The sequence below is a fragment of the Mus caroli genome, chromosome 16 (genome assembly GCF_900094665.2).
Source record: "Mus caroli chromosome 16, CAROLI_EIJ_v1.1, whole genome shotgun sequence".
In the NCBI taxonomy this organism is placed as follows: Eukaryota; Metazoa; Chordata; class Mammalia; order Rodentia; family Muridae; genus Mus; species Mus caroli.
Genome location: NC_034585.1, coordinates 24,430,080 through 24,456,440, shown reverse-complemented (window position 1 = coordinate 24,456,440; position 26,361 = coordinate 24,430,080). Strand labels below are relative to the sequence as shown.

General features: G+C 36.4%; 1 protein-coding gene and 1 long non-coding RNA gene across 3 annotated transcripts in view; one reads left to right on the top strand and one right to left on the bottom strand.

Moving 5' to 3' along the window:
- Positions 1–19,828, bottom strand: part of Ostn (osteocrin) — a 45,026-nt gene extending 25,198 nt beyond the window's left edge. Inside the window, exons 1-4 of one of the 2 annotated variants that reach the window (XM_029470661.1) lie at positions 19,616–19,801; positions 12,390–12,416; positions 5,716–5,814; positions 2,418–2,626 (exon numbers count right to left, since the gene is read on the bottom strand). In XM_029470661.1, the coding sequence (XP_029326521.1) occupies positions 2,418–2,626; positions 5,716–5,814; positions 12,390–12,407 (326 nt within the window). In that variant the 5' untranslated portion in view covers positions 12,408–12,416; positions 19,616–19,801. Of the gene's footprint in view, positions 1–2,417; positions 2,627–5,715; positions 5,815–12,389; positions 12,417–19,615 lie in introns of both variants that reach the window. The other variant, XM_021185349.1, reaches the window with a different exon arrangement.
- On the top strand, positions 431–9,259 carry LOC110311804. Its single transcript, XR_002379995.1, has 4 exons — positions 431–650; positions 2,443–2,637; positions 7,322–7,327; positions 7,487–9,259. It is a non-coding gene; the product is annotated as an uncharacterized LOC110311804 (long non-coding RNA).
- Positions 19,829–26,361: the final 6,533 nt, after the last annotated feature.

Sequence of the window (26,361 nt, the reverse complement as noted above, 5' to 3'; positions counted from 1 at the left end):
ATATTTAATTTTCTTGCTTTTTTTCCTTTTAAAATCAACAAGCATCTAGTCTCAAAACACTTTTATTCCCAATTAACTACAAAATGGTAAAGTTTCATTAAGAATTTTATTTGCTATCATCATTACCCCAGAATATTTGCTAATTATACTTATAAATAATGTCAGGTAATATACTATAATACAACTCTGTCTTCCTTAAACCAACCATTCTAACATAGTTTTAAAAGTAATGATGTAGCTAATTCTTATGCTAATGTCTCTCTGGTTGCTTTGCTCATCTGAAGTTGAAACTTTCCATCCTCAGAAAAGTTCTCTAGACAAGAAGTAAACACTCATAAATAGCATCAGGAAGTCCCTGAAACCAACCAGATTTACTATACCACGTCCTTTCCAAGAGTATATAAATAGTAGAGACATACTTAGATAGACAAGTGGCTTAGATGATTCACAAACCAGGCAAGAAGGGAAAAACTGAGCTGCCTTGAAGAAGTTCAGAACAACTGAGGGACCTAGAAAGGACAAGTTCCAAACTGTTAAGCTGCCTGTAGGCTGTGCAGTGTGTTTCAAGTTCTCAGTGAGCTTCGGTGATACAGCTGTCTTTGAGTCATCTTTCTTTCTGCTCCTGTATGTGACCCTTCACCCACATTTATGTAAGTAACCTAAAAAACTCATTGGTTCATAAAGTTGGTTTATGGTTCTATCTATAATTCGGATTGAGGATTAGTTAGCATGCATACATGTGTGCGCATGCGTGCATGTGTGTTCCTTCTCCTTCCCACTGGGAAGAGTATGACATCACACTTAGACTCAAAATGTAACTAAATCTTTATTTGTCTGTTTTAGAGTATATAAATTTCAAAATAGGTTATAAGTTGGTTTTCAATTACAGTTTAAATGAATTTCAACCTCTAATGAATGGTTCCATTCCTAGTAGAACTTTGAGAAATTTTCAGGACTGAAAGACATTGCTTTCTGCAACTTTATTATCAACATAATCATGGAATCACCAAACAGAACCAGTCATGATACTGAGTAAACCAAGGGATTCTTGGCAGAAGATATGTTGATGATGGAAAAGCATGGTGTGCTATTCCAGAAATATTTTGCACTATTTCTTGAGCAATTAATCTTCACTCTATAAGCAATGGGAAATGTTTCATATAAGCATTTTTATGTAGATGATCATCATCAAAGGACAGAAGACTAGGATGGGTTTGTGATAAAATGGAGATAGTGTAAAGAAAGACATGAAGAAAGACCAGAAACAATCAATTTGAAAAACAAATAACTAGGTTAGAATCAGAGAAGCTTTAGTGAGGGAGAAATACTTATGCAATATATATATATGTGTGTGTGTGTGTGTGTGTGTATACACACACACACACACACACACACAAACACACATACACATAATGGGATTAGAGGACAGCGAAAATAAGATGTGGTACGAGGGGACTCTTATGGCACTATAATATGCAATTGCAGCGAGAAGAACAGATACTTAGGGTAGAAAATGAATTATGTATAGATTGGTGGTTTAAGTTATTGAGAGTAATACAGTGATTCTTTAACCGTTAATTAAGGGAAAGCATCGAAGAATATATTCTAATCATATTGTAACTATTAGTAGCTTACAAAACAGTTCTGATTGACTTTGTCATCTGATTTTATCTTGGTAAGTACTTATATTCAATCTAGAGAGAAATAATCCAAAGATTATGGAATATTTTGTATGAAACACATGGCCAGGAAAAAAAAAGAAATTTGATTTAAACAAGTGTGTTTCAAAACAAATTCTGAACATCCTTTGCGGTAGAGCATCCACGGTAGGAGACATATTAATTCATATTGTTTTAAGAAGCTCTGTATTAAGAATAACATGAAAACACTGCTCTGCCTATACCTTTGAAGTAGCATTCTCAGGTGACTGAGTACCCATCACATACACACTGCCTTTACCTACCACAAACAATAGTATTTTAAACTCCATGTAAGAATGTCTTCCTTGAGAAGCACACTAAGATATTAAAGCAAACCACCATATTCCTCCTGCTTCTACATAATCATTTGACCCACAAGTTGACCAGCACACTCAGTTTCTGTTCACATCTATGTTTTCCATGATGCTTTTTTATTTGCCGATATATATATATATATATATATATATATATATATATATATATATGTGTGTGTGTGTGTGTGTGTGTGTGTGTGTGTGTATATATATATATATATGTATATATATATATATATATATTCTTTATTTACATTTCAAATGCTACCCCCAAAGTTCCCTGCACCTTCCCCCTACCCTGCTCTCCTACCCACCCACTCCCACCCTTGGCCCATCGTGGGATCATGCTGCAGAATCTAAAATGGAAGAGCCATCCGTGGGGTTATTTTCCTTGTCCACCTACCTTTGTTTCCCTCTATGCTCTACAGACCCAGCTGAGAGTCTGTCAAGGGGAGACCCAAAGCCAGGGAAGCTTCTCTTTTTCTTGGTCTCAAATACATCATTCTCTAAGGACCCCAGATCATGAAGACGCAGGAGCTTAGCCACAAGCTCAGTGGCTGACTTCTCTTCTCTGGCTGTGGGTGGCGACTGCAAGCTTGCTGTTCCAAACTCCTACAGGGAAGGTAAAGATACTCCTGTTCACTTAAATCATGAAATATAAGTATGTACAAGATTAGCAATAGCCACTTCCTACCACTAGATGACATGCCTGTTGATCCTTTTATGTTCTCCCAGGGTTACGATTTAGAAAGAAAGCTAAACTTTGTGGGACTAAAACATACAGAGGTAGAATACACCCAGGAGAAAAGAACAACCCTTCCCCACCCCCCAGCATGTTTCTAAAATTTAACATATTTACTGATTAGTCTTTCAGATTCAGCCCCAGAACAACTGCATCCTTCCTTGTCTATCATAGTACCCCCTCTGTATCTCTTTCGTCCCTACATTACAATTTACTTTAAATGTTACCACAAATTTACATTGCTTATTAAAGTATAAGTAACACAAGATAGTGGCTATCTGATTAAGCTTTTATTTCTTCTATGCAATGTCTGTCCTGACACTTTGCTTATAACAAAAATCTGAATTTTTTTTTCTGTCATTCTATTTTACTTCCATGACTCATTCATTAGCCACTGGCATCTTTGTGTTCCAGGTTCTGCATTAGAGGTAAGGGAGGTGAAAATATACAAAATGCTGTTTCTGTGCCCTAGGAAACTAATATCTCAGCCCATATGATTTACTAACAAAGTATAAACAATGTGTAGAACTACCCCAAGAATAGTACTGTTCCAGGCAAATTTTATTTGTTTATCTGCTATGTATGGTTTCTCTTTGTACTTCATGCTAGCCATAAAAGACTGAGAGTGTTCAGTGTGGAAAGTCTCTGTTATCTTCTGAAGCCCAGGACCAGCGTTTTAGAAGCTGCTGTTGTTACAAATCTCAAGCTCCTCCATAGTCATGGAATACAGCTTCTGTACTAGGCACCTGAGACTATTCTCTAGGAGATTTGTCCTCAGTGTTTCTTTCCTTCTCCCTTTACTCACATGCTTCCTTGGGTCACAAGGTGGATCACAACAAAGATGTGAGGAGGAAGGGTGCTAAGTCCCAGGAAAGACTCCACAAAGAGGGGGGAGACATAACTTCGAAGGCAAAAATCTTTTAATATTGACACAAATGAGACAGACTGGGGAGTCCTAGATCTCTGCTGGGTTCTAATCAGGGGGTGAGCATTGCAAGAGTGCTGCTAATATGAACTTTAATATGTTCTTACTGTAGATTCTCTCTTTGAGGTTTATTTCCCTTTGAGTTTCTTTTTCAAGATAATAGTGTGGTTGGAATGACTCAACTCCTTAAAGGGCAGTTGATAATCTTTACCTTGGTGGCCTTGAGCATAATACCCTTATGCTGAGCACCCATCACATACACATCACCATCACCTGCCACACACAATGACGCTTAACATCTTCACATACTAAAGAGGTGGCTGGAGGAAGCTGCATGACAGGGGAAACTGCTGGCTACCGAGTCATGACACTGAGTCATGACACTGTTTCAAATCAGCTGGGCTCGATTTTCCCTCCAATTACTCCCAACAGGCTCAGAGGGGTGGCCTAGCAGATGGACCATTGCCTTTGGTATAAACCCAACAGTGCTATGATTAGTGTAAACATATTTTCATGAAGATTTTCTGTAAGCAGTCTGTATTGCTGGCTGTATAAGGACATTGAACTCATGTGCTAAACTACCGACTGATAGAAATCCTCTTCTGCCCTTGCAATGTTAGGTCCACTGCAAAGCTTCTTCCCTGGCAGTGGCTTTTCCTGCCGCCTTTATGGTTGTAGAGGCAAGGCAGAGCTTCAGAAACAGTTCACAGTTTTTACAACAAAGACAGGAGCTGGCAGCAGAGGGGTAGCAGGCACCAAGGTAGCAGAGGTACAAACCAAGGCTGGTTACTTTCTCTTCAATGGCAGCTGTGACCATCATAACAGAAACAGATAATTGGAGAGTTTGACCAGAGAACCTCCAAGGCAGAAACAACATAAGTGGAAGCAGTGAAGAGAAGGTGTGAACGATCATGGACCTGAGTTTGAAGGACAGATGATTCTAAACAGCTAGGAAAGTAAAATCACAGTCTTTGGAATTATACCAGAGACATGTGGCAGGCCTTACGAACCTTAGACACTTTAGGACCAGAAATTGTACTACTCCTTGCTGTTAAGGGCTGGGGATTCTGAACATCCTAGGACTGTGCCAGGGGTGTAACAGGTGCCTATACCTGTGGCCTGCAAGAATGTTAGAACATTATTCAGTCAGCAGTATCTGGCTGTGATACTCTTGACTACTGTATGAAGCCAATGGTCACAGCCTACCAAGCCCTGAAAAAAGAATCTTCTTGGGAGAACAAAAGACCACAGACAAAATAACAGGACCTGAGACATCTGGAAAGGGTTTTTAGTCTTCCAACTAATATAATATAAAAACCATAATTTTGTGTCCTATTGTAATAAAAGGTTTGGCTAAAACTATGTAAAATTCAGCATGCAACCAACTTTATATTATATACAATAATGTCTCATGTTGATGCAATGATGAAATTAAAATGTTTGTAGTGATAATAAATTAATTTTTACTTTTTTATTTTTTTGAGGAATACAAATCTTATTAACTTTTTAAAAATATCTAAGTCACTTGCTCTGAGTTCTTTTAACTCAATAGTTATTATCATTTATGTATTTGAAGTCTGTGACCTTGAATGCCATTGGCAATGAAAGGAAATAACAGAAAAAAATGTTTATCTTCTTGAGTTTGTGTTCTGAAGATGGTTATACTATAATCTTCTGATTGTAGTATAAAAAGCTTATGTTTCTTAAAATGTAATCATTGTGTGTGTATGTGTGTGTGTGTGAAAATAGGTCAGAGACTAACATCAAGTATTTTACTTTATTTTATTTTTTAAGCTAGGCACTCTTGTTGAATACGGAGCTCACCGACAAGGGTAGACTGGCTAGCTAAAACGTACCAGAAGTTCTGTCTTAACATCCCCAGTACTGGAATCCTGGGTGCCTGTTGCTGTAGCCAGCTTGCCTATGGATGCTGGGGAGCTGAATTCATGCTCTCATGATTACTTGAGTAACATTTTAATGGCTGAGCCATCTCCTGCGCCCTTTCATGTGACATCCTAAGCTAATTTCCATTACCTCTGATGCAAAGTCCACAGAGAATGCCTTTCCTGAGCCCCACAGCATCACAATCATAGCCAGGATGAAGTGTGTACTTGCTGATCTCCAGTCCAGCATCTAGGATCAGATACATCAGGGTTTAGAGTAATTAGTTTAAATATAAATACAGAAAACAGAAGCTAATGAAAAGTTTCTTAGAAGTAAAGCCATTCACTTCTCTGTGCTGCAGTGCATGTCAACCAACCTAAATAATGCCTAATAAAATCTGTCAGTCTCCTGTAACAAAATATATAAAGGATTTATTTCCAAGGTAACATACATTTTATCTATATATCTATAATAATAACTTAGTTAAAGCTAGACAAATATCTGAGACATCAATATTATACAATTTTATTACTGAAGCAGTGGGGAGATTACAACTTCATTTTGACAAAAAATGTGAGAGAATAAAGCATTGGGCCTGTCTCTGAAACAGGCTCATGGTACACCTGAAAGCATTAAATTAAAAATTCTGAAAACACTATATATTCAATAAGAGAATATCTTAATATTCTTTGTTGAATCAAGATTCCATAAACAAGATTCAAAAGGGTGAATATGTTATTTAAAAAGTGTCAAAATTTAATATTCTAAAATTAGAAAATTATGTATGTTGAGATTCTACCAAATCCTAATAACAAAATTAAGAGACTTAGAACATAGATGATGTTTCCAACATGTATAAATAAGAAAAAAAAAAGCTACTAGGACACATAATTCACTCTGATTAGAAAAGTATAAAAACAATCAAATAAAAAATAGGCCCAAGTTATTATATATAGATGTTTCATAGAAAAGAGAGAAGACAATGGTATACTCCACAGCACAAACACCATTGCGTAGTATGCACATCACATTAAAAATTCTTCGCTGCAAGTATTAGAAGTATTTGGGAAAAAAGTCACAAAAATTCTTGGTGGACTTGGAACTGCATAGAGTTGTTTGAGGGAAATTGGGCAAAATACAGAGAGAGGTTAAAAATAGTCAGGTTGCAACAACTGTTCCTTTATTTCAATTCTAGGTTTATATCCTTGAGAAATGTCTACATGCGTATAAGGATATAGCTGTTGGAATGTTCATAACCTCACTACTTTTAGTAGTACAAATAAAAATCAATTGAGGTGCTCTAATTCAAGAGAGCACGGCCTGAATTAAATAAGAAACATTCAAATTATGGGTTTAAATGATACTACCCAAATGGATATCTAGTTTTAAAACAAATAAATTTAATATGTATATGGCTATGTGCTTTCAAAGTAATTATTTTGAGTAAATATGGAAGTGTAAAACATATACAGGACATAAAGCTATCTACATTATACAAACTATTACATAAATTGCTATGTAAATATTCAAAACAATTCCATATGTTGTGTTCTGTCGACCTACCTACCTATTAGCTATCTATCCATATATCCATGTATCCTTCTATCTATCTATCTATCTATCTATCTATCTATCTATCTATCTATCTATCTATCTATCTATCTATCTATCTATCTATCTTCTATCTGTGTTTGTGTGTGTGTGTATATCTCATCAAAACTTGTTTCTTGATTATGGTTACCTCTGAGGAAGGAAGATAAAGGTGGGAATAAAATTAATATGACTTGAAGAAATGTAAGGAAGTTAATTTTAGAAAGTAAACACACCTGAGTATATTACATTTTTTAACTGTGAGTAGTAAGCATGAACAAATTTCAAATTTCAGAGTTTTTACAGTAAAACACTATGCTTCTGATTACAGCTCATCACGATTCCATTAAGTTTGTTGCCTGGAGGTTTGATGTGATCGTCTTAAAATACAGCATAATAAAGGAAGAGGAATTGCCCATTGAAGTGATGGAAGACCACAGGCTTGGATGTTAATCTCCTCATAAAATAATCTCTTAGAACACTTTCTAGGACAAACAGAAAAAGAGTTTGAAATTTGAAGAATTGGTTTTGAGTCTCATTTTGCTTTAGTGTTGCTATGATCTTGGACATGGTTTATTTAACTCACCTGAGCTTTAATTTTCTAATTTATGAAGTGAGAAATAATTTTTATTTCAAAAAATTCAATAGGATGGAATTGATTGACCTATAAGGCCTTTCTCTTATATGCTCTCTATTATTTGCACATGAAGCAACATCTATGTGCCACTATGCAACATTGCCTTAGTAACTATGCATGTGTTACTGTGTCCCCTGACTTTATACTTCCTTATTATTGCTGTGAAATCTGACAGTAGATCTTAGTAATTTGTGTCATATGCAATGACATGAATAATTATTTTTTAGACAGAATAACATCTTCATAATGTCTTGCTTAAGATTTAAAACAAAGAAAAAGATCGTCACCATGTCTACAATGTTTGTTTTATCAAATGCAATAATAATTTAGCTTAAACTACTTGTTTGTTATGACATTAATTATTCTCCTTTGGAAACTTGAGGCTAATGCCAGTCACTAGCATCTTGTCTGTATCCTACCATTTCAGGAAAAGGAAAGCAAAGTGTGTGTTTTCTGTTTGGTAAGTTGGTATTTAGTTGATATATTCATAGAGTGTAAGAAAATGATAAATAAAATTATATCTCCAAATATAGAAAACAAAAATCTTCAGAGAGCACAGCAGTAATCGTTTGATTAAAATACCATTTAATTAAAACATCAACAAAAAGCATTAGTTTTTCCTTCAGGAAACGTGTCACTTCTTTGTTTATACTTTTCTCCAGATTTTGCTCGTTTCTTTTATTTTCATGTGTACAAAGAAAGATACCTAAAAAGTATAGCTGCATTTTAAAAATAATCCCAGATTTCTTATATACCTACATTTAGAAGTAACACTCCCATTTAATCAAAGGGAAATTCCAATCCTCATGTTTACCTTCTTTAGTTTTTATTACTCTAAAAATAGTTTTTAAAGTGCCAAAGTGATCTGTTTTACAAGGCTTTCCATGTGGATTTTCTTTACCTATTTTTATGAACATCTTACCAACCAAAGTTTCCTTCAAGCCCACAGGCTTTTAAATGGAACAGAATAATTGTGTTTTCAATATTGATGATTACATCTAACACGAGTATTTTGGACCTTGGGTGTATATACAAAAACAGTTTTAATATATCTTCTAACAGATAGCCACATCCTGATCATTTGGATAGGAAGGTGTAAAAATAAACGCCGAGTTTAAATACATGTATTTAATGTTTTAAAGCCATGCTTGTATCCAGTAAACCAACAGACTGAGCTCCTAAATATGGCTTTGCACACTAACATAAATAAGCACTCTGGCACCTGCTGAACAAGCGACATTTGATTAACTCATTCAAACTTGATTGCTACAAAATTAGAAACAGAGGAAATTATAGGGAGGGAAGAAAATGACCAGGTTTAGCCACATTTCTCTATTTTGTTGATAGTGAATAAATATAGCCCATGATTTAAAAGTTTCCTAGGACCAATGTGCTCTCCAAATCACAGAAGAAACTCTCAATGAATATTTTTGTACAAATTCACCAAAGGAGAAGTAAAGTACAAATAAGAAAAAAAAAACAAAAAAACCTAAAGCTTTCTTTCTTTTCTTTTAAGTCATGTAGCCCAGGGTAAACCCAAATTCATTATTATTCTACATTAGTTCCGAAGTGTCAGGGTGGTGGTTGTATACCATGCTAGATTTCCCACTTTAACTGAGTAGCTTTTTGAGTTATATTTCTTGGAGTTATAAAGAATTCTAAAGCAAACAGGGCGCAGAATATACCTTTTAAGATTTTGTAGGTGTCTCATTTGTAAGTCATTGGGACATTTTATTTAGTATGCCTAGATACTATTTATTACAATAAAATGTATAGTATATATTAAACACTCCATCATATTTTGTGTTATGTATTACAATTGGACTATTTAATCATCTTGGTAAATACTTTACTTTGTGAAATATTGGAAACCACCTTTTAGACTTTCCCCGTGTGACAATTTCTTATATCTGGAAAGGATCTTCCAACCCTAGGTTGTAGTAGTGGAGCATAGATCCATGGAGAGAGATACAATGTGCACATTATTTAAAAGCACATTATTCATGCTTTTTAAGCATACTGAAATGTGGAAGTTCAGCAGTGCAAAGCTTGCGTTAGTTTTGTTTGAACGCCAAAATAGGGAATTGAGTGTGAAGAAAGCAGCTTCCAGTTTAATAATAGTCAGTGAACAAAGGAATCAGAACGTTGGTGGTGTGTCGAAATGGATAAAATGTTCTGTAACATAGACAGAGAAGAGGGGAAGCTAAAGAAAATGGTGCCTGATCGGATGCACTTTGGAACTAAGATTCTTTTTTTTGTTGTTGTTTTGTTTTTTTTTTAATTTTTAATATTTTTATTACATATTTCCCTCAATTACATTTCCAATGCTATCCCAAAAGTCCCCCATAGCGCCCCCCACTTCCCTACCCACCCATTCCCATTCTTTTGGCCCTGGCATTCCCCTATATTGGGGCATATAAAGTTTGCAAGTCCAATGGGCCTCTCTTTCCAGTGATGGCCGACTAGGCCATCTTTCGATACATATGCAGCTAGAGACAAGAGCTCCGGGGTTCTGGTTAGTACATCATGCTGTTCCAACAATAGGATTGCAGATCCCTTTAGTCTTAAAACATGGATTTGAAGACTAGTGGTGAAAAAACTCTTTAGATCGTTAAAGTTGTTTTTAGTTTGGAACTTTATGATAATTACCTAACTTAGGGATAGTTGACCCAAACATCAGAAATTCACGGTGGTACTAGTTTTGTGGGTACATTTTTAGTAGAATGTGGAAAATTTTAATTTTCTCTAATATCTAGATTGGAAACATTTAACATATCACCCATTCACCCACATTTTCAATAGAAATAAATTAAAAATTGAATACAATCAATTAAAAATAGAGGATTTATTATTAACTGATCAAGTTTTTAACCTTTTCTTAAGCCTTTCCCACTGTGAGAGAGGGCAAAGCCTTTACCAATAAGCACTAGCACTGACTCTCTGTCATGGCTAGCTGCCCCTGTTCACTCAACGACCATATTATTATTCCTCATCTGGAAATGCACATGCTCCTCAATGCACAAGGTGTGTGAGCACCATCCTAACTAGACTCTAAAATCACACTAAGTTTTTTAAATGTCCCCTTCCTCTCATCTCATAGTCATGCAGACCTCCTTGTTAGTAGAGAAGAATTCAGGAACAGGAGAGACCAGAGGGACAACAGATTGTCATTCTGAAAGAGATCCCAACAGAGGAATTGATTAACTTAAAATCTGAGGCTTATTATAAAAGTAGAGCAGATGCAGGAGTCATGAACAGCAGGCTCCATCCTAGCCTGACTACTACCTAATGATTCAGTTTTGGGCAAGTCTTTTCCTCTCTGTATCAAGTGACATGGGCCTTGGCTCACTGAACTCTGATGTTTACTTACTTTTCTGAAGCCAGTGAGTGACACATACATACATACATATATATTATGCTAGTGTATACATATATGTATAGCATGTATATGTATATACTAGCATAATATATAACATATATATATATACACACTAGTTTCATACACACACACACACACACACACACACACACATATATATATATATATATATATATATATATATATATATATATACTAGCAAATTATCATTCTTCCAACTTGCAACACTCAGGGAAAGTTATTTTAAAATGCTTCCTTAAAAACTTCCCCTTAACTGATATTATACACACACCCACACACACACACACCCACACACACACACACACACACACACACACACACATATATATATATATATATATACATATATATGCTAATATTATATATTGTACATATACAAATATGCAAAATGCATTTCCATTTCTCATAATGTATGTAATTATGCATGTAATTATAAAGATATAATTACACACACATACACATTTATCAACTGATTTTCTTTAATTTGACACCATTTCATCTACTATAGGTTTCCAATATTACAACAATTAAACTTGTATTAAGTGCCTCTGGAATTAGAAAAAATTCTTAATCATAATCTTTAAAAATTAGCAAAGAAGTCTGAAGCTTAACATGTTACCCTAAAGAATGATCCCAGTAACACTACCACCAAAATGCTTAAATCCATTTACAGTTTGGCTGTGTTTATAAGCTCCTCAAAGGCAGTGGCTGGGTGATATTTTCCAGTCCACGTTTGCACCTTGAAAAATGCCTGCCAGGCAACATTGTATATTTTAGAAAGCAGTCTTAATTAGTAGGTAAGCACAAGCACATGGTAGTTATTAATAACCAAGTTTAAATGATATGGAATCTAACTTATATCAACATGCTAAGTGAGGTTAAGAGAAAACACGGGCAAGTTTACACACTAACAATGAAGTTTGATTAAATCCATGCTAAAGTCCAGTCACATTCAGTACCATTCCACATCATCATCCCTGTGGAAGTGACGCACATCACAACCCCCAAGAATCACCCTTGGAGCTAGCTTCAGACATCTTATTAAATGCCAAATGGCAATTAGACCTCTGCATAGATAAATGATGGTGTAAAACAATGCTTCTCACAACCAGAAAAAAAAAAAAACAAACAAACACTTTAGCCTGTTATTATAGTCAAATCTTTGAATAAAATTAGTTGTTTATTTCTGATACTCACCAATGGGACAAAATACATCCTTTGACACTGTAGATAGAGAAAAAGCTGACAGAGTTGCACACAAATGCACAGGTTTGATACATGGAAACTATAACATGGAAAGGTTTTCAGAAGGTCAAGTTAGATAAGTGGAATGAAGAGAAAGTAGACTATTACCACTCCATCCTTTATCCTCCCTTCTACATATACAACAGTTAACATTAGTCTTATACTTAAGTGACATAAAATTAGCCACTAGAAGCAATGAAAAATACTCTCTAAAATGTAAATATAAGAGTAAATATGAATTTTCTTCTACCTAACAACAAGATGTTAAGTAGTCTATTTTACATGTTAGGAATGTGAGATTTGTACACAGACACCTGTCCAACCCTTAGTTGCCTACTTGAGCAGCCCACAAATTTCTTCTTGCAAGAGCATATTATTTCTTCAATATTTGGATAATCTTTAAAGAAATTTTGCATCATAGGATCAGAGGTAAGGAAGAGAAAACATCTTCCCCAACACCAGGAAGTAATTGGGACCAGCGGGACCCAGGAACACAGGAACTCCACCTGACCAGTGGCACAAGTTCCTTCCAGTCTGGTCTGTTGCCATGAGGAGACCTTGGGTGCTAACTCTACAGCCAGGCCAACAAGTGGAGCCAGAAGCTCCACTCCCAGGTGCTTTAATACAACCAGGATCACAGGATCACATGATCCCTGGAGCTTGGTCAAACCAGGATCTCAGAGTCCCAGAGGCAGCTCAACTCCCAGGATCTCAGGATCACAGGATTACAGAATCATCACAGAATCACTGAATCACAGACACAGCTGAACTCTGAGGAGTTCTGACACAACCAGGATCACAGAAAGGACAGGCTCCAGTCAGATATAGCGAGGGCAGGTAGCACTAGAGATAACCAGATGGCAGGAGGCAAGTGTAAGAACATAAGCAATAGAAACCAAGGTTACTTGGCATCACCAGAATCCAATTCTCTCACCATAGCAATTCCAAGATACCCCATTACACTGGAAAAGCAAGATTCGGATTTGAAATCACATCTCACGATGGTGATAAAGGACTTTAAGAAGGACATAAATAACTCCCTTAAAGAAAACAGAGGAGAACACAGGTAAACACCTAGACGCCCTTAAAGAGGAAACTCAAAAAGCCCTTAAATGATTACAGGAAAACACAATCAAACAGGTGAAGGAAATAAACGAAACCATCCAAGATCTAAAAATGGAAATAGAAACAATAAAGAAATCATAAACGGAGACAACTCTAGACTTAGAAAACCTGGGAAAGAGATCAGGAGTCATAGATGCAATCATTACCAACACAATATAAGAGTTAGAAGAGAGAATCTCAGGTGCAGAAGTTACCACAGAAAGCATTGACACAACAGTCACAGAAAATGCAAAAAGCAAAAAGCTCCTAACCCAAAACATCCAGGAAATCCAGGACACAATGAGAAGATGAAACCTAAGGATAATAGGTACAGAAGAGAGAGAAGATTCCCAGCTTAAAGGGCCAGTAAATGTCTTTAACAAAATTATAGAAGAAAACTTCCCTAACCTAAAGAAAGAGATGTCCATGCACATACAAGAAGCCTACAAAACTCCAAATAGACTGGACCAGAAAAGAAATTCCTCCTGTCACATAATAATCAAAACATCAAATGCACTAAACAAAGAAAGAATATTAAAAGCAGCAAGGGAAAAAGGTCAAGTAGCATATAAAGGTGGACCTATCAAAATTACACCAGACTTCTTGCCAGAGACTATGAAAGCTAGAAGATCCTGGGCAGAATTCATACAGATCCTAAGAGAACACAAATGCTAGCCCAGGCTACTATATCCAGAAAAAATCTCTCAATTACCATAGATGGAGAATACAAGATATTCCATGACAAAACCAAATTTACACAATATCTTTCCACAAATCCAGCCCTACAAAGGATAATAGAAGGAAAATACCAGCACAAGGAGGGAAACTACTCCCTAGAAAAAGCAAGAAGGTAATCTTCAGCTACAAACCTGAAAGATAGCAACACAGCATAACTCCACCTCCAGCAACAAAAATAACAGGAAGCAACTATCACTTTTCCTTAATATCTCTTAACATCAATGGACTCAATTCCCCAAAAGAGACATAGACAAACAGACAGGATACCTAAACAGGACCCAGCATTTTGCATACAGGAAATGTACCTTAGTGACAAAGACAGTCACTACCTCAGAGTAAAGGACTAGAAAATAATTTTCCAAGAAAACAGTCCCAAGAAACAAGCTGGAGTAGCCATTGTAATATTGAATAAAATTGACTTTCAACCAAAAGTTATAAAAAAAGATAAAGAAGGACACTTCATATTCATTAAAGAAAAAAAAATCTACCAAGAAGACCTCTCAACTCTGAACATCTATGCATTAAATGCAAGGGAACCCACATTCACAAAAGATACTCTACTATAGCTCAAAGTACACATCTCATCCCACACAATAATAGTGGGAGACTTTAACACCCCACTCTCAGTAAAGGACAGATCATGGGAACAGAAACTAAACAGAGACACAGTGAAACTAACAGAAATTATGAACCAAATGGATCTAATAGATATTTATAGAACATTTCATCCTAAAGCAAAAGAATGTACCTTCTTCTCAGCGCCTCACAATACCTTCTCCAAAATTGCCCATATAACTGGTCACAAAACAGGCCTCAACAGATACAAGAAGCTTGAAATAATCCCATGCACCTTATGAGATCAGCATGGACTAAGGCTGGTCTTAAATACCAACGAAAGCAATGGAAAGCACACATACACATGGAAGCTGAAAAACACTCTACTCAATGTTAACTTGGTCAAGGAAGAAATAAGAGAGAAATTAAAGGCTTCTTAGAGTTTAATGAAAATGAAAACACATCATATCAAAACTTATGGGACACAACAAAAGCAGTGCTAAGAGGAAAGCTCATAGCTCCAAGTGCCTGCAAAAAGAAACAGAAGAGAGCTTATACTAGCAGCTTGACAGCACACCTGAAAGCTCTAGAACAAAAGGAAGTAAATACACCCAAGAGAGTTATATAGCAGGAAATAATCAAACTCAGGCTGAAATCAACCAAATAGAAACAAAAAGAACTATACAATGAGCTGTTTTTTTTTTTTTTTTTAAAGAACGTCAATAAGATAGCTAAACCTTTAGTCAGACTAACCAGAGGGCACAGTATACAAATTAAAATTAGAAATGAAAAGGGAGATATAACAATAAAATATATCTTAAAATAATTATTATTTATTTGAATATTAACAGTTGAAAATATTAAAATCATGTTTTACAAACATCATGGGAATATTACTGATAATTTTCCTCACTGGGCTTGAAATTAGCATTTGTTTGATGTTTAACTTCAAAGAGTTTTTGCTATTTTGAAGTTTTAAAAATATACTTACTGATAAAATAAAAAATCTTTTGCACAGTTTAATGAAAATATTAATATTTAAAATTATTGTGCATCCTTTTTTGGTTTACAACAGGCATGTTAAGTCCGTGTGGAATGCATTACAATTCTTTTGTTTGGAGCTGATGAGCTGATAAGCTGAGTTTCCACAGGACCAGAACCTCCTAATTGCTTTGCACTTTCTGCACTTCCTACTAGAACAAGAGAAGGAGAGAAAGTGTGCAAGCCCTTGAGTTACACAGCACAGGATCTCAGCTCTAGCAGTACCTGTTACTCATTCATGTTCTTTGTTATTTACTTTGGAAAGGAAATAGAGACTGACTCTGCAGATTTATTGTGAAGATTAGAAATAGTTCATGTAAACTCATCAGCAATAGCAATCATTCAATAAATAATAGTTCTATTATCCTTCAAGAAAAGCCTATTCTACACAGTTTTAAAAAGGCTGTCATCCTTGGACCTCAAATTTAAGAAACAACATTAGTGTCTAGAATCAAGAAACATGGTATAGTCGTAGAATACCAAGACAATAATGAAAATAACATTAAGTACTGAGACAGAGAAGTAGCATCTCCCATGGGTGAGATCACTAACTGGTTATTTAATACAAAGTGGCAGCTCTCTGAAGTATGCACAAAAACAATAATGATGAACTTACCATGATAGGTTTATATTTATGTGTTTATTTATAAATATGGAACAGCGATTATCAAAGAAAACTATGCCATCGATTTAGAAGGGAGGTTGGGGGTAAGGAAAGAAAGGCAGTAAATGATATGATTGTCTTTTAGTTAAAAACATTAAATAAAAGAAGAGTAAAAACAGAAACAATTTTTCCAAGCAACAGTCAGGGTTATGTCTGATGTGCTATCACTACTTTGAGTTGTAGTATTTCCATGAAAATGTTAGCATTCTGTTCTAACTAGTCAGTTTTCCTAGGTAGAAGACAAAGGAAAGAGATCTCATTTGTACACAAACCATAAGTACTCTTCAAGCTCTGACCACATTAAATGAAGTGAATTTCTAAAATTATATGCTTTTTAACGTACAGTTTTCATATGCTGGCAAGATTTTGCTGACAGGACCCTGATATAGCTATCTCTTGTGAGGCAATGCCCATGCCTGGCAAACACAGAAGTGGATGCTCACAATCAGCTATGGGATGGAACACAGGGCCCCAATGGAGGAGATAGAGAGAGTACCCAAGGAACTGAAGGGGTCTGCAACCCTATAGGAGGAACAACAATATGAACTAACCAGTATCCCCAGAGCTCGTGTCTCTAGCTGCATATGTAGCAGAAAATGGCCTAGTCGGCCATCATTGGGAGGAGAGGTCTTGGTCTTGCAAAGATTATATGCCCCAGTACAGGGGAATGCCAGAGCCAGGAAGCAGGAGTGGGTAGGTTGGGGAGCAGGGCAGGGAGTGGGTATAGGGGACTTTTGGGATAGCATTTGTAATGTAAATGAAGAAAATATCTAATTAAACAAACAAACAAACAAAAACAAAAACCAAACAAACCACCACCAACAAAAAAGTACAGTTTTCCTATGGTTAGGGCTTTAAGTTCTATAAGAATCTGGAGTTTTAGGAAAGAAAGGGGCAATGTTAGATGTATTTGAATTTAGCCCAATATCTGAGAAAGTAAGGCTTGGAGAGAAAGAAATGAACTTGATTCAAGGAGAGGATTTAATTAATACCTGTGTGAGCAGGGAGGGGGTGGTGTGTACTGACATTGGAAGGAGGGGAAGAGGTATAGCATTGTTGGAAAGGGAGGGGAAGGGGACACAGAGAAGTGTTGGAAGAGTGGGGGTAAGAGGAGGAAGAGCACTGTTGCTGGCAGGAGTGGGTGCTTAGTTTTAAGACTTGGGCTGACAGCATGTCTAGAAGGAAGAAATATTAGTACTGAGTTAAACCCAGCTCAAGCCAGCCAAAGCAATGAACAACTGTTGCCAAGCAATGCTGATCACTGCTCTAGAGCACAGCTCTAGATTTATCTGGATAAGTGTGTGTGGTGTATAATCTGAAAATTGACCTACACTGAAGCCACTGTCCAGGTTAAATGTACTCTCCTAAAAATGGCTAGGTTTAGGAGAGGACCTTTACTACACAATGGCATCTCTAGAGACTTCAGTTTTACTAGGATATGCCCCAGGCAATCTGCATGTTTCAGAGAGTTATTGGGTGGCACTGGCGTTAGAAATCTAGTTTCCAGAATCTAAGGCTTGTGTTCCTTTGGCTGAACCAACAAATCCAAGTAAGATTTGTCTAGAGGGTCAGAACACAGTAGGCGACATATTGATAGAAGTTAAATTAGATCACATCTAAAGGTTAGCCTGAAGATTTTCTGGTACTGACACTTACTCTCTAACATGGGAAAAGTAATTGGTAAAGGAGCCCTGGTCATTATATTTTCTCATAGTCTTGCCACTTGTATTTATTTTATCTGTTCAATAACAAAGTACTGCCAAGTCCTACTCTTATGCTTAAGGCTTATGTGAAGTGCATAGGAAGATGGGACATAACTATAATAGTGGTTTTTTTTTTAATATATTTTCATTTGAGACAAATTGAAGTGATCGAAGTTGACTAAACAAAAACCAAAGTCATTAAGAGGATTTGAGGAAGAAAGAGAAATATAACTCAGAGGTTCCTACATCTTGTCACACAAAGGTATCTTCTCCTTTATTGCTCATGGCTCAGTTTATAAGAGTTCTTTAAAACCCTGTGGAATAAAAGGGAGAAAGCAAATGCCAATCTTAAATCCTTTTATTGCTTGACTGAGGCTATGGAGCAATAAAATTATAGGGGAGACATGAACGCTGTGCAGATGATGCCCTTGGAGAAAGTCACTAAACAGTTTGAAGAATTGTACCAAAGTAAAGAGAAAGGACAACAGGCACAGTTGATTTGGGAGTACAGCATGCTAGATGATTCTAATTCAGTAACTGCATATCCATTTAAATTGCTATAATTTATTTCCAAAAGGATGAACCAGAACATAGTAATCACATATCTAATAATAATGATAATAATAATAGTTTTCTTCCATACCAACATAATCAATTCAGAGCAGGAATATTGTACTATTGGAGCTCAATTTATTGAATACATCCTCACATGTTACTGTAATGATCAAAACCTGAAGTAGAATTTTTAATTTTGTCTCAAACACAGCACAAAAATATGTATTAGCTTATTAATACTTAATTCAATCAGTAAGTAGCAAGAACATTTCAAAAACTGAACAAAACATATGTCTACTTTAACTTTGTTGCTAATATATTTATTTTTCTACTAAGACAAATAAGATGCTTTAGAATTTATAAGTATAGAATTTTATTTCTTAAGGGTTACTCTTAAGCTCTAATTTTGTTAGAAATATAATGACTGTTAAAACCTTCTCATCTATTCTAATTTATCTAAATCATATGTAGAAAAAACCCATTTCTTGCATTTCTTGATACTAGACATCTGTGGTGAGTGAGAAACAAAACCATGAATATTTCTCCTCTCTCTCTCTCTCTCTCTCATTTTTGAAATAAAAAGACAAACAGACCACAAATAAATATGAAGTGTCTACCAATTATCTCTTTCTAATATATTTTACAAAATATGCTAGATTTTTCCACTCCACACTAGAGAGGAAAACTTATCAAAAGCTGCTTCTAATTTTATCAAAACCAAGGAATACACGAAATAGTTAAGAAGGATGTGGAATAAAAGCAACAGTTAGAAAGAAACCTAATCCCAAGATCTTTATCAGTTTTCATATTTGGCTTACCTTGTGAGAAGTCAGAGCTCCTAACTTTAGAGTTCTGCCTGCAGCTTATCCCAAACTTAGCCCTGATGTGAGTTTCTTTCTGTGTTTTTATAGTCTCAGTTCTACTCCACTTACTCCAACCCCTGTCGTTGCTTTCTCTTACATCAGTTCCACAGATTTTCAGCGGAACATTTTACCAACTCTCTCTCTCTCTCTCTCTCTCTCTCTCTCTCTCTCTCTCTCTCTCTCTCTCTCCCTCTCTCTCTCTCCCTTCCTTACTCCCTCCCTCTAGTCTTCCTCCTTGATCACTCCCTTTTTTCCAGTCTCTCACCTCCTCTCTCACCCCCTCCATTTCCCCTATTCTCCCTTTTCCTTTCCACATTTGTTCTATCTGTTGCTTTGATTGTGGTATTTGAGTAGCGATAGTAGCTCAACTCTGGAAAACTTAAGTACACACTTAGCTCGTGCTCAGCTGCAGCAGCAGCATCTCTACCAGAGCTTTTAGTCGAGTTCTGAGTAATAAAAATGTATTTGAGAAACTAAATGCACAAAGATTTGTGAAAGTCACTAACAAGGTTTAAAGAGTTGGAGCAAGATTTAAAAAGATTCTAATCAGACACATACGGATTTATTGGTGGAGTGAGGGAATCTTACATCAGATGATTGTCTACAGAAATGATGAGTGGTTTGTGCCTTGGGAGCACTGTGCTGTGTCCCTGAATCAGACAGGTACTTCTTAACTGACATGGTTATATTAGGAAACCAGCCACTAACAACCCTATAAATAAAGCACTGTGGCATGTGGCTATAAATGCAGAGGTTAGAGTCGCCCTTATCTTGCTCTTGTTGTCTTTTATTTCAACCAAAATATTCCCTGTTCTGTCTGAAAATTTTCTTCACTACTTGGAAATCACAGTTTTCTACATATGCACATTAGTTAAAAATGACTGACCTTATAGGCACCTTCTATGTTATTAGATCATTATTGGCTTGTTTGATTCACTGTAGCACTTCATTTATCAGATACAGTAACTGAGGCTAGAAAAATTCACTGACTCAGTGAGGACACACACCTAAGTGCACTGCCAGAGCTAGATTACAAAGTCATATCATATTTCCATATCCAATTCATTGCCCATGGTTGCATTCTGTCTATTTTTAAAGCTACCAAAGAGAATCTAAACCAGATTATATTTTTGCACAAATAGAAATAAAATTGTTCTTTGGTTTTGCTTACAAGCCATATAAAATACTATTCACTAGCATAGGAACTATTGCATGGTTAATTTGGAGTTACACAGGCGAGCCAACCAGAGCACACTGAATTGGTGGGACAGTAAAACACTTTGTTTTTATGAAGGGCTTCCAGGGGTAACATATGTCTCAACAAGTCTGAAATCTGAGCAGTTGGCAGCAGTGGTTCCCAAGTCAAGATAAAAATATAACCTAATTGTGGAACCTTGTTTAGACATTACCGCCATAAAACAATTATGTTAAGCTTGAATCCACATGATGGAAAACTCTCAATATAGTTTTAATGGATGCATCATGATGCTACCACAGCCAGGATCTGTGATGTCCCACCCGCCCCAGCATTCTGACAAGTGATATCTACAGCTGATTTATTCCAGATCTGTCCCTGTTACACAGTCCAAAGATTCCAGTCTATTTGTGGATTTTGTTGACCTAATTCAAAAGTTTAACTTAACTGTTCTGCAGCAGAAAAAAAAATAGCAGCAGTTTATTCCAGGAACAAAGCCATGGTACATTGAAGTCATTTGAATAGGCTTCTGTACATTGTACACTTCTGAGGGACTTACTTATACATTTTCCATTATCCTGCAAAAGAAAGGGAAGTAGGAACATGCAAAGGTATATAAAGATGAAGAAAATAGGCATCCCATGACAAGTGTAGGGGGAAGGGAATTAAAACAAGAGAGAGAAAATATTAATGAAAGCTTTTCAGCCAATAGATCCTTATTTCATTCAGATAGAAACCTCATTAAGGAGGAATTATTCACACCACAGCAATCAAACAAACCACAAGACTGCACATCTTTAAAAGAATAGCTCAAGTACTCATAGCTTCAAAGTGATGGGACCAGGGATTGGCTATTGTTGTTTTCATTAATTGGGATTCTGGTAGTAAAGAGAAGACACATTCAAACTGAGCCATTGAAAATGTCATTGGAGTAGGGTTCACATACTAAAGGAGATCTTCAATAACTACAAGAGGTCCAGGAAATGGCAGGCAACCTGTATCCTAAAGCCTAAATGCTTTGTTATTGATCATAGGACTCCAAAACAGAAGAATTAGGGAGGCACAGTTATCTGTGACCTTCTACAAAAAACCCAACCAACCAACCAACAACCAATCAACCAACCAACCAACCAACCAACAACCAACCAACCAACCAACAACCAACCAACCAACCAACCAACCAACCAACAACCAACCAATCAACCAACCAACAACCAACCAACCAACCAACCAGCCAGCCAACCAACCAACCAACCAACCAAAAACAAAACAAAACCCACAAAGGCAATTAAATGCAGTACTACTATCAATAGAAAATTTATACAATCCTTGAATTATAGATAAATAAAATGTGGTATGTATACACTGTGGAGTACTATTTAGACATAAAGAAGAATGAAGTTATATTGTTGTGGGAAAATGGGTGGAGCCAGTGACCATGATATTAAGTGAAATAAGCCAGACTCAGAGATCCATTACCCATTTCCTTTCATATGTAGAGTATAAAAAATTACATGCTAGCAGAAGGGGAGAAGGGGAGCTATTGAGGAAATGGAAGGGGCTGATCAGTGAGTGGGGGAAAAGGGATACAAGAGGAAAATGGGATGATCAAAGTACATCATATCCATCCATGCAAATTGCCTTCTTTATCCTTTTTATTACCTGATTCATCCTGCTTGGTCAAGGGAGGTTCAGTGAAGTATATATAGTTTGTATACACAAATCTCAGCCTTTTAAGGCACAGAGTCCAATGAGTTTGGGCAAATACAACTAGTATTTAACATTTTAAAAGCAATACAGAACATTTCTACATCTCATCAAAATTCCCCAGTGGCCCTTTTTGGTCAACCTCTACCTCCACCTCCATTCCTGACCCTATAGACCTGAAGGCCACCCTGACAGCACACCTTTCCAGAGGCTAAAGAAATAACACATACAATATGTGCTTCTGTTGCCTAGATTCTTTCACTGAAAATAATTTCATTTAGACATTTATCCATGCTGTTAAGTATTTCTTACCTTTTTGCTTTATTACTGAGCTGGTTTTCATTTTAATCTACATGGTGCGTTCTCCCTTTGCTATGGAGGCAAGCTTCCCTTAATGGTGATGTGTTTTCCCTTGGTTGTTCATTGAGCATGCTTGGCTTTTTAGGAAGGCACATTGTTTTTTAATCATGTTTCAAAATTTCATGTCACTCTCATGCTTGTCTTCATAATGACTGCATAAAATTACAGCCTCACCCACCTTTTGAAAATCTTGAAGATATTGGTATTATTTCTCGAATATTTGGAAAATCTATCAGTATATAATTATGAGATACAATAGTAAATCCATCTAAGCTATTTGTTTCTTTGAGGGAAAATTTTATTAAGTTTCAAAATCTTTAACTTTTTGATATTCATTTGTATATTATAGCCTAAGAAACTGTCACAGTTTTGCAACTGACATCCATGAATTTCATTAACCATTAAGTCAATGTAATTCATACAATTATTTCTTTTTCTTTGGTTATCTGTAGGACTATTTTAATGTCACTATTTTCTACTTGACTCTAGGATTACTTTGTGCCTCCTTTTGTCTTGATCATTTAATCTGGAATTGTATCCATTTTATTTTTTTGGATTATTAATCTCATGTGTCACTACTTTTCCTCTGCTTATTTGTCATTTAATCAGGTGATATCTGCATTATATATATTACTTCTTTTTTCCATATATATTTAATTTGTATATTATTTTAAATTTTCTTAAGGTGAGAGCTGAAAGGTTTGATTATATGTTTTTTCTTTTAATATAATTATTACAATTTATCTTCAAAGCATCATCAATTTAGTAGTTTTCTATATCTCTTGATACACTTTAAAACTTTTATGTAGTTTGAAATATTTGTGACTTTTAAATTTTTATTTATTTTATGTTTTTATACATCAGATTTTATTTGCCCCCAATCAAACCTCTGAGTGCTCCACATCCCATAATTCCTCCCTAGCCCTATGTCTCCACGAGGGTGTCCGCAACCCCCAACTCCCACTCCCCATCTCACCTCACCTCTACATTTCCTAGGGTCCTCAGTCTCTTGAGGGTTAGGTGCATCATTTCTGATTTAACACAGACCTGGCTGTCCTCTGCTGTATGTGTGTTGGGGGCCTCATGTCAGCTGGTGTATGCTGTCTGGAGGTCCAATGTTTGAGAGATCTCAGGGGTCCAGATTAACTGAGACTGCTGGTCCTCCTACAGGATCACTGTCCTCCTCAGTTTCTTCCAGCTTTTCCCTAATTCAAACACATGGGTCAGCAGTTTATGTCACCTGGTGAGGTGCAAGTATCTGCATCTGACACCTTCAGCTGCTTGTTGGGTCTTGTTGTACAGCCTCAGTAATAGTGTCAGGTTTTGGGACCACCCCTTGAGGTGGATCCCACTTTGGGCCTGTCAATGGACCTTCTTTTCCTCAGGGTCCTCTCCATTTCCGTCTCTGGAGTTTTTTCAGACAGGAACAATTTTGGGTCAACATTTTGACTGTGGGATGGCAACCCCCTCCCTCATTTGATGCCTTGTCTTCCTGCTGGTGGTGAGCTCTATAATTTCCCTCTCCCTACTATCCGGCATTTCATCTAAGGTCTCTTCCTTTGAGTCCTGGGAATCTCTCACCTCCCAGGTCTCTGGTGCATTCTGGAGGGTTACCTCCTATCTCCTGAGGTTCCTTGTTTTCATTCTCTCTGGTGGCCCTCAATACTTCAGTCCTTTTCCCTTACCCAGTAATAGATCAGGTTCCCCTCTCCTCCTATTCTCCTCCACCCCAACTACTTTCCCTCCCAGGTTCCTCTCTCTCCCCCTACTTGTGACTATTTGCTCCTCCCTCACTGAGGCATCCTCACTTGGACACCTCAGCTTGTTGACCTTTTGAGTTCTGTGGATTGTGTCTTGGCTATTCTGTACTTTTTTATTTTTTTGCTAATATCCACTTATTAGTGAGTACATACCATGCATGCCATTTTCAGTATGAATTACCTCACTGAGGATGATATTTTCTAATTACACCCATTTGCTGCAAAACTCAGGATGCCCTCATTCTTGATAGCTGAGTAGTATCAACTATATAAACAAACTCAAAGAAAAAAAGCACATGAACATCTCCTTAGATGCAGAAAAAGCATGTGACAAAGCACAACACCCCTTCATGTTAAAAATATTGGAGATATCAGGAATTCAAATCAGGCCTAAATATAATAAAAGCAACTTACTGCAAACCAACAGCCAATATCAAATTAAATGGAGACATACTTCAAGCAACCCCACTGAAATCAGGGACAAAACAAGGATGCCCAACTTCCCCATATCTATTCAATATAGTACTCAAAGTGTTAGCTAGAATAATAAGACAACAAAAAGAGATCAAGGATACACAAATTGGTAAAGAAGAAATGAAGGTATAAGTATTTGCAGATGATATGATAGTATACATAAGTGATCTCAAAAAAATTTACCTGAGAAATTTTCCAGCTGTTAAACAACTTCAGCAAAGTGACTGGATACAAAATTAACTCAAATCAGTAGCCTTCCTTTATACAAATGATAAACAGACTAAGAAGGAAATTAGAGGAAAAAAAACCCTTCACAAACAGCCACAAATAGTATACAATATTTTGGGGTAACTCTAACCAAACAAGTGAAAGACCTTTATGACAATAACTTTACATCTCTGAAGAAAGAAATAGTAGAAGATCTCAGAAAATGAAGAGATCTCCCATGCTCATGAATTGGCAGAATTAGCATAGTAAAAATGGCCATCCTACCCAAGCAATCTATAGAATCAATGCAATCCCCATCAAAATCCCAACAGAATACTTCAAAGACATGGAAAAAGCAATTCTCAAAATCATCTGGTAAGGCAATGAACCCAGAATAGCAAAAACAATTCCTAACAATAAAAGAACAGCTGGGGGAATCACCATCTCTGACCTCAAGCTTTACTAGAAAGAAATAATGATGAAACTACATGGAATTGGTACAGAGACAGATGCCTTGACCAATGTAATAGAACTGAAGACTCAGAAATAAAACCACACAATTATGCACTTTGATCTTTGAAAAAGAGGCAAAAAGTGTGAATGGCAATGGTAAAAAGAAAGCATTTTCAATAAATGGTGCTGGTCTAACTGGCTGTCTGTATGTAGAAAAATGAAAATAGACCCATATTTGTCACCTTACACAAAGCTCAAGTCCAAGTGAATCAAGGATCTCAACATGAAATCAGATACAATTAATCTAATAGAAGAGAAAGTGGGAAAGAACCTTGAACTTATTGGCTCAGGGGGATATTTCTTTTTTTTTAATTTTTAATATTTTTTATTACATATTTTCCTCAATTACATTTCCAATGCTATCCCAAAAGTACCCCATAGCGCCCCCCTCTTCCCTACCCACCCATTCCCATTCTTTTGGCCCTGGCATTCCCCTATATTGGGGCATATAAAGTTTGCAAGTCCAATGGGCCTCTCTTTCCATT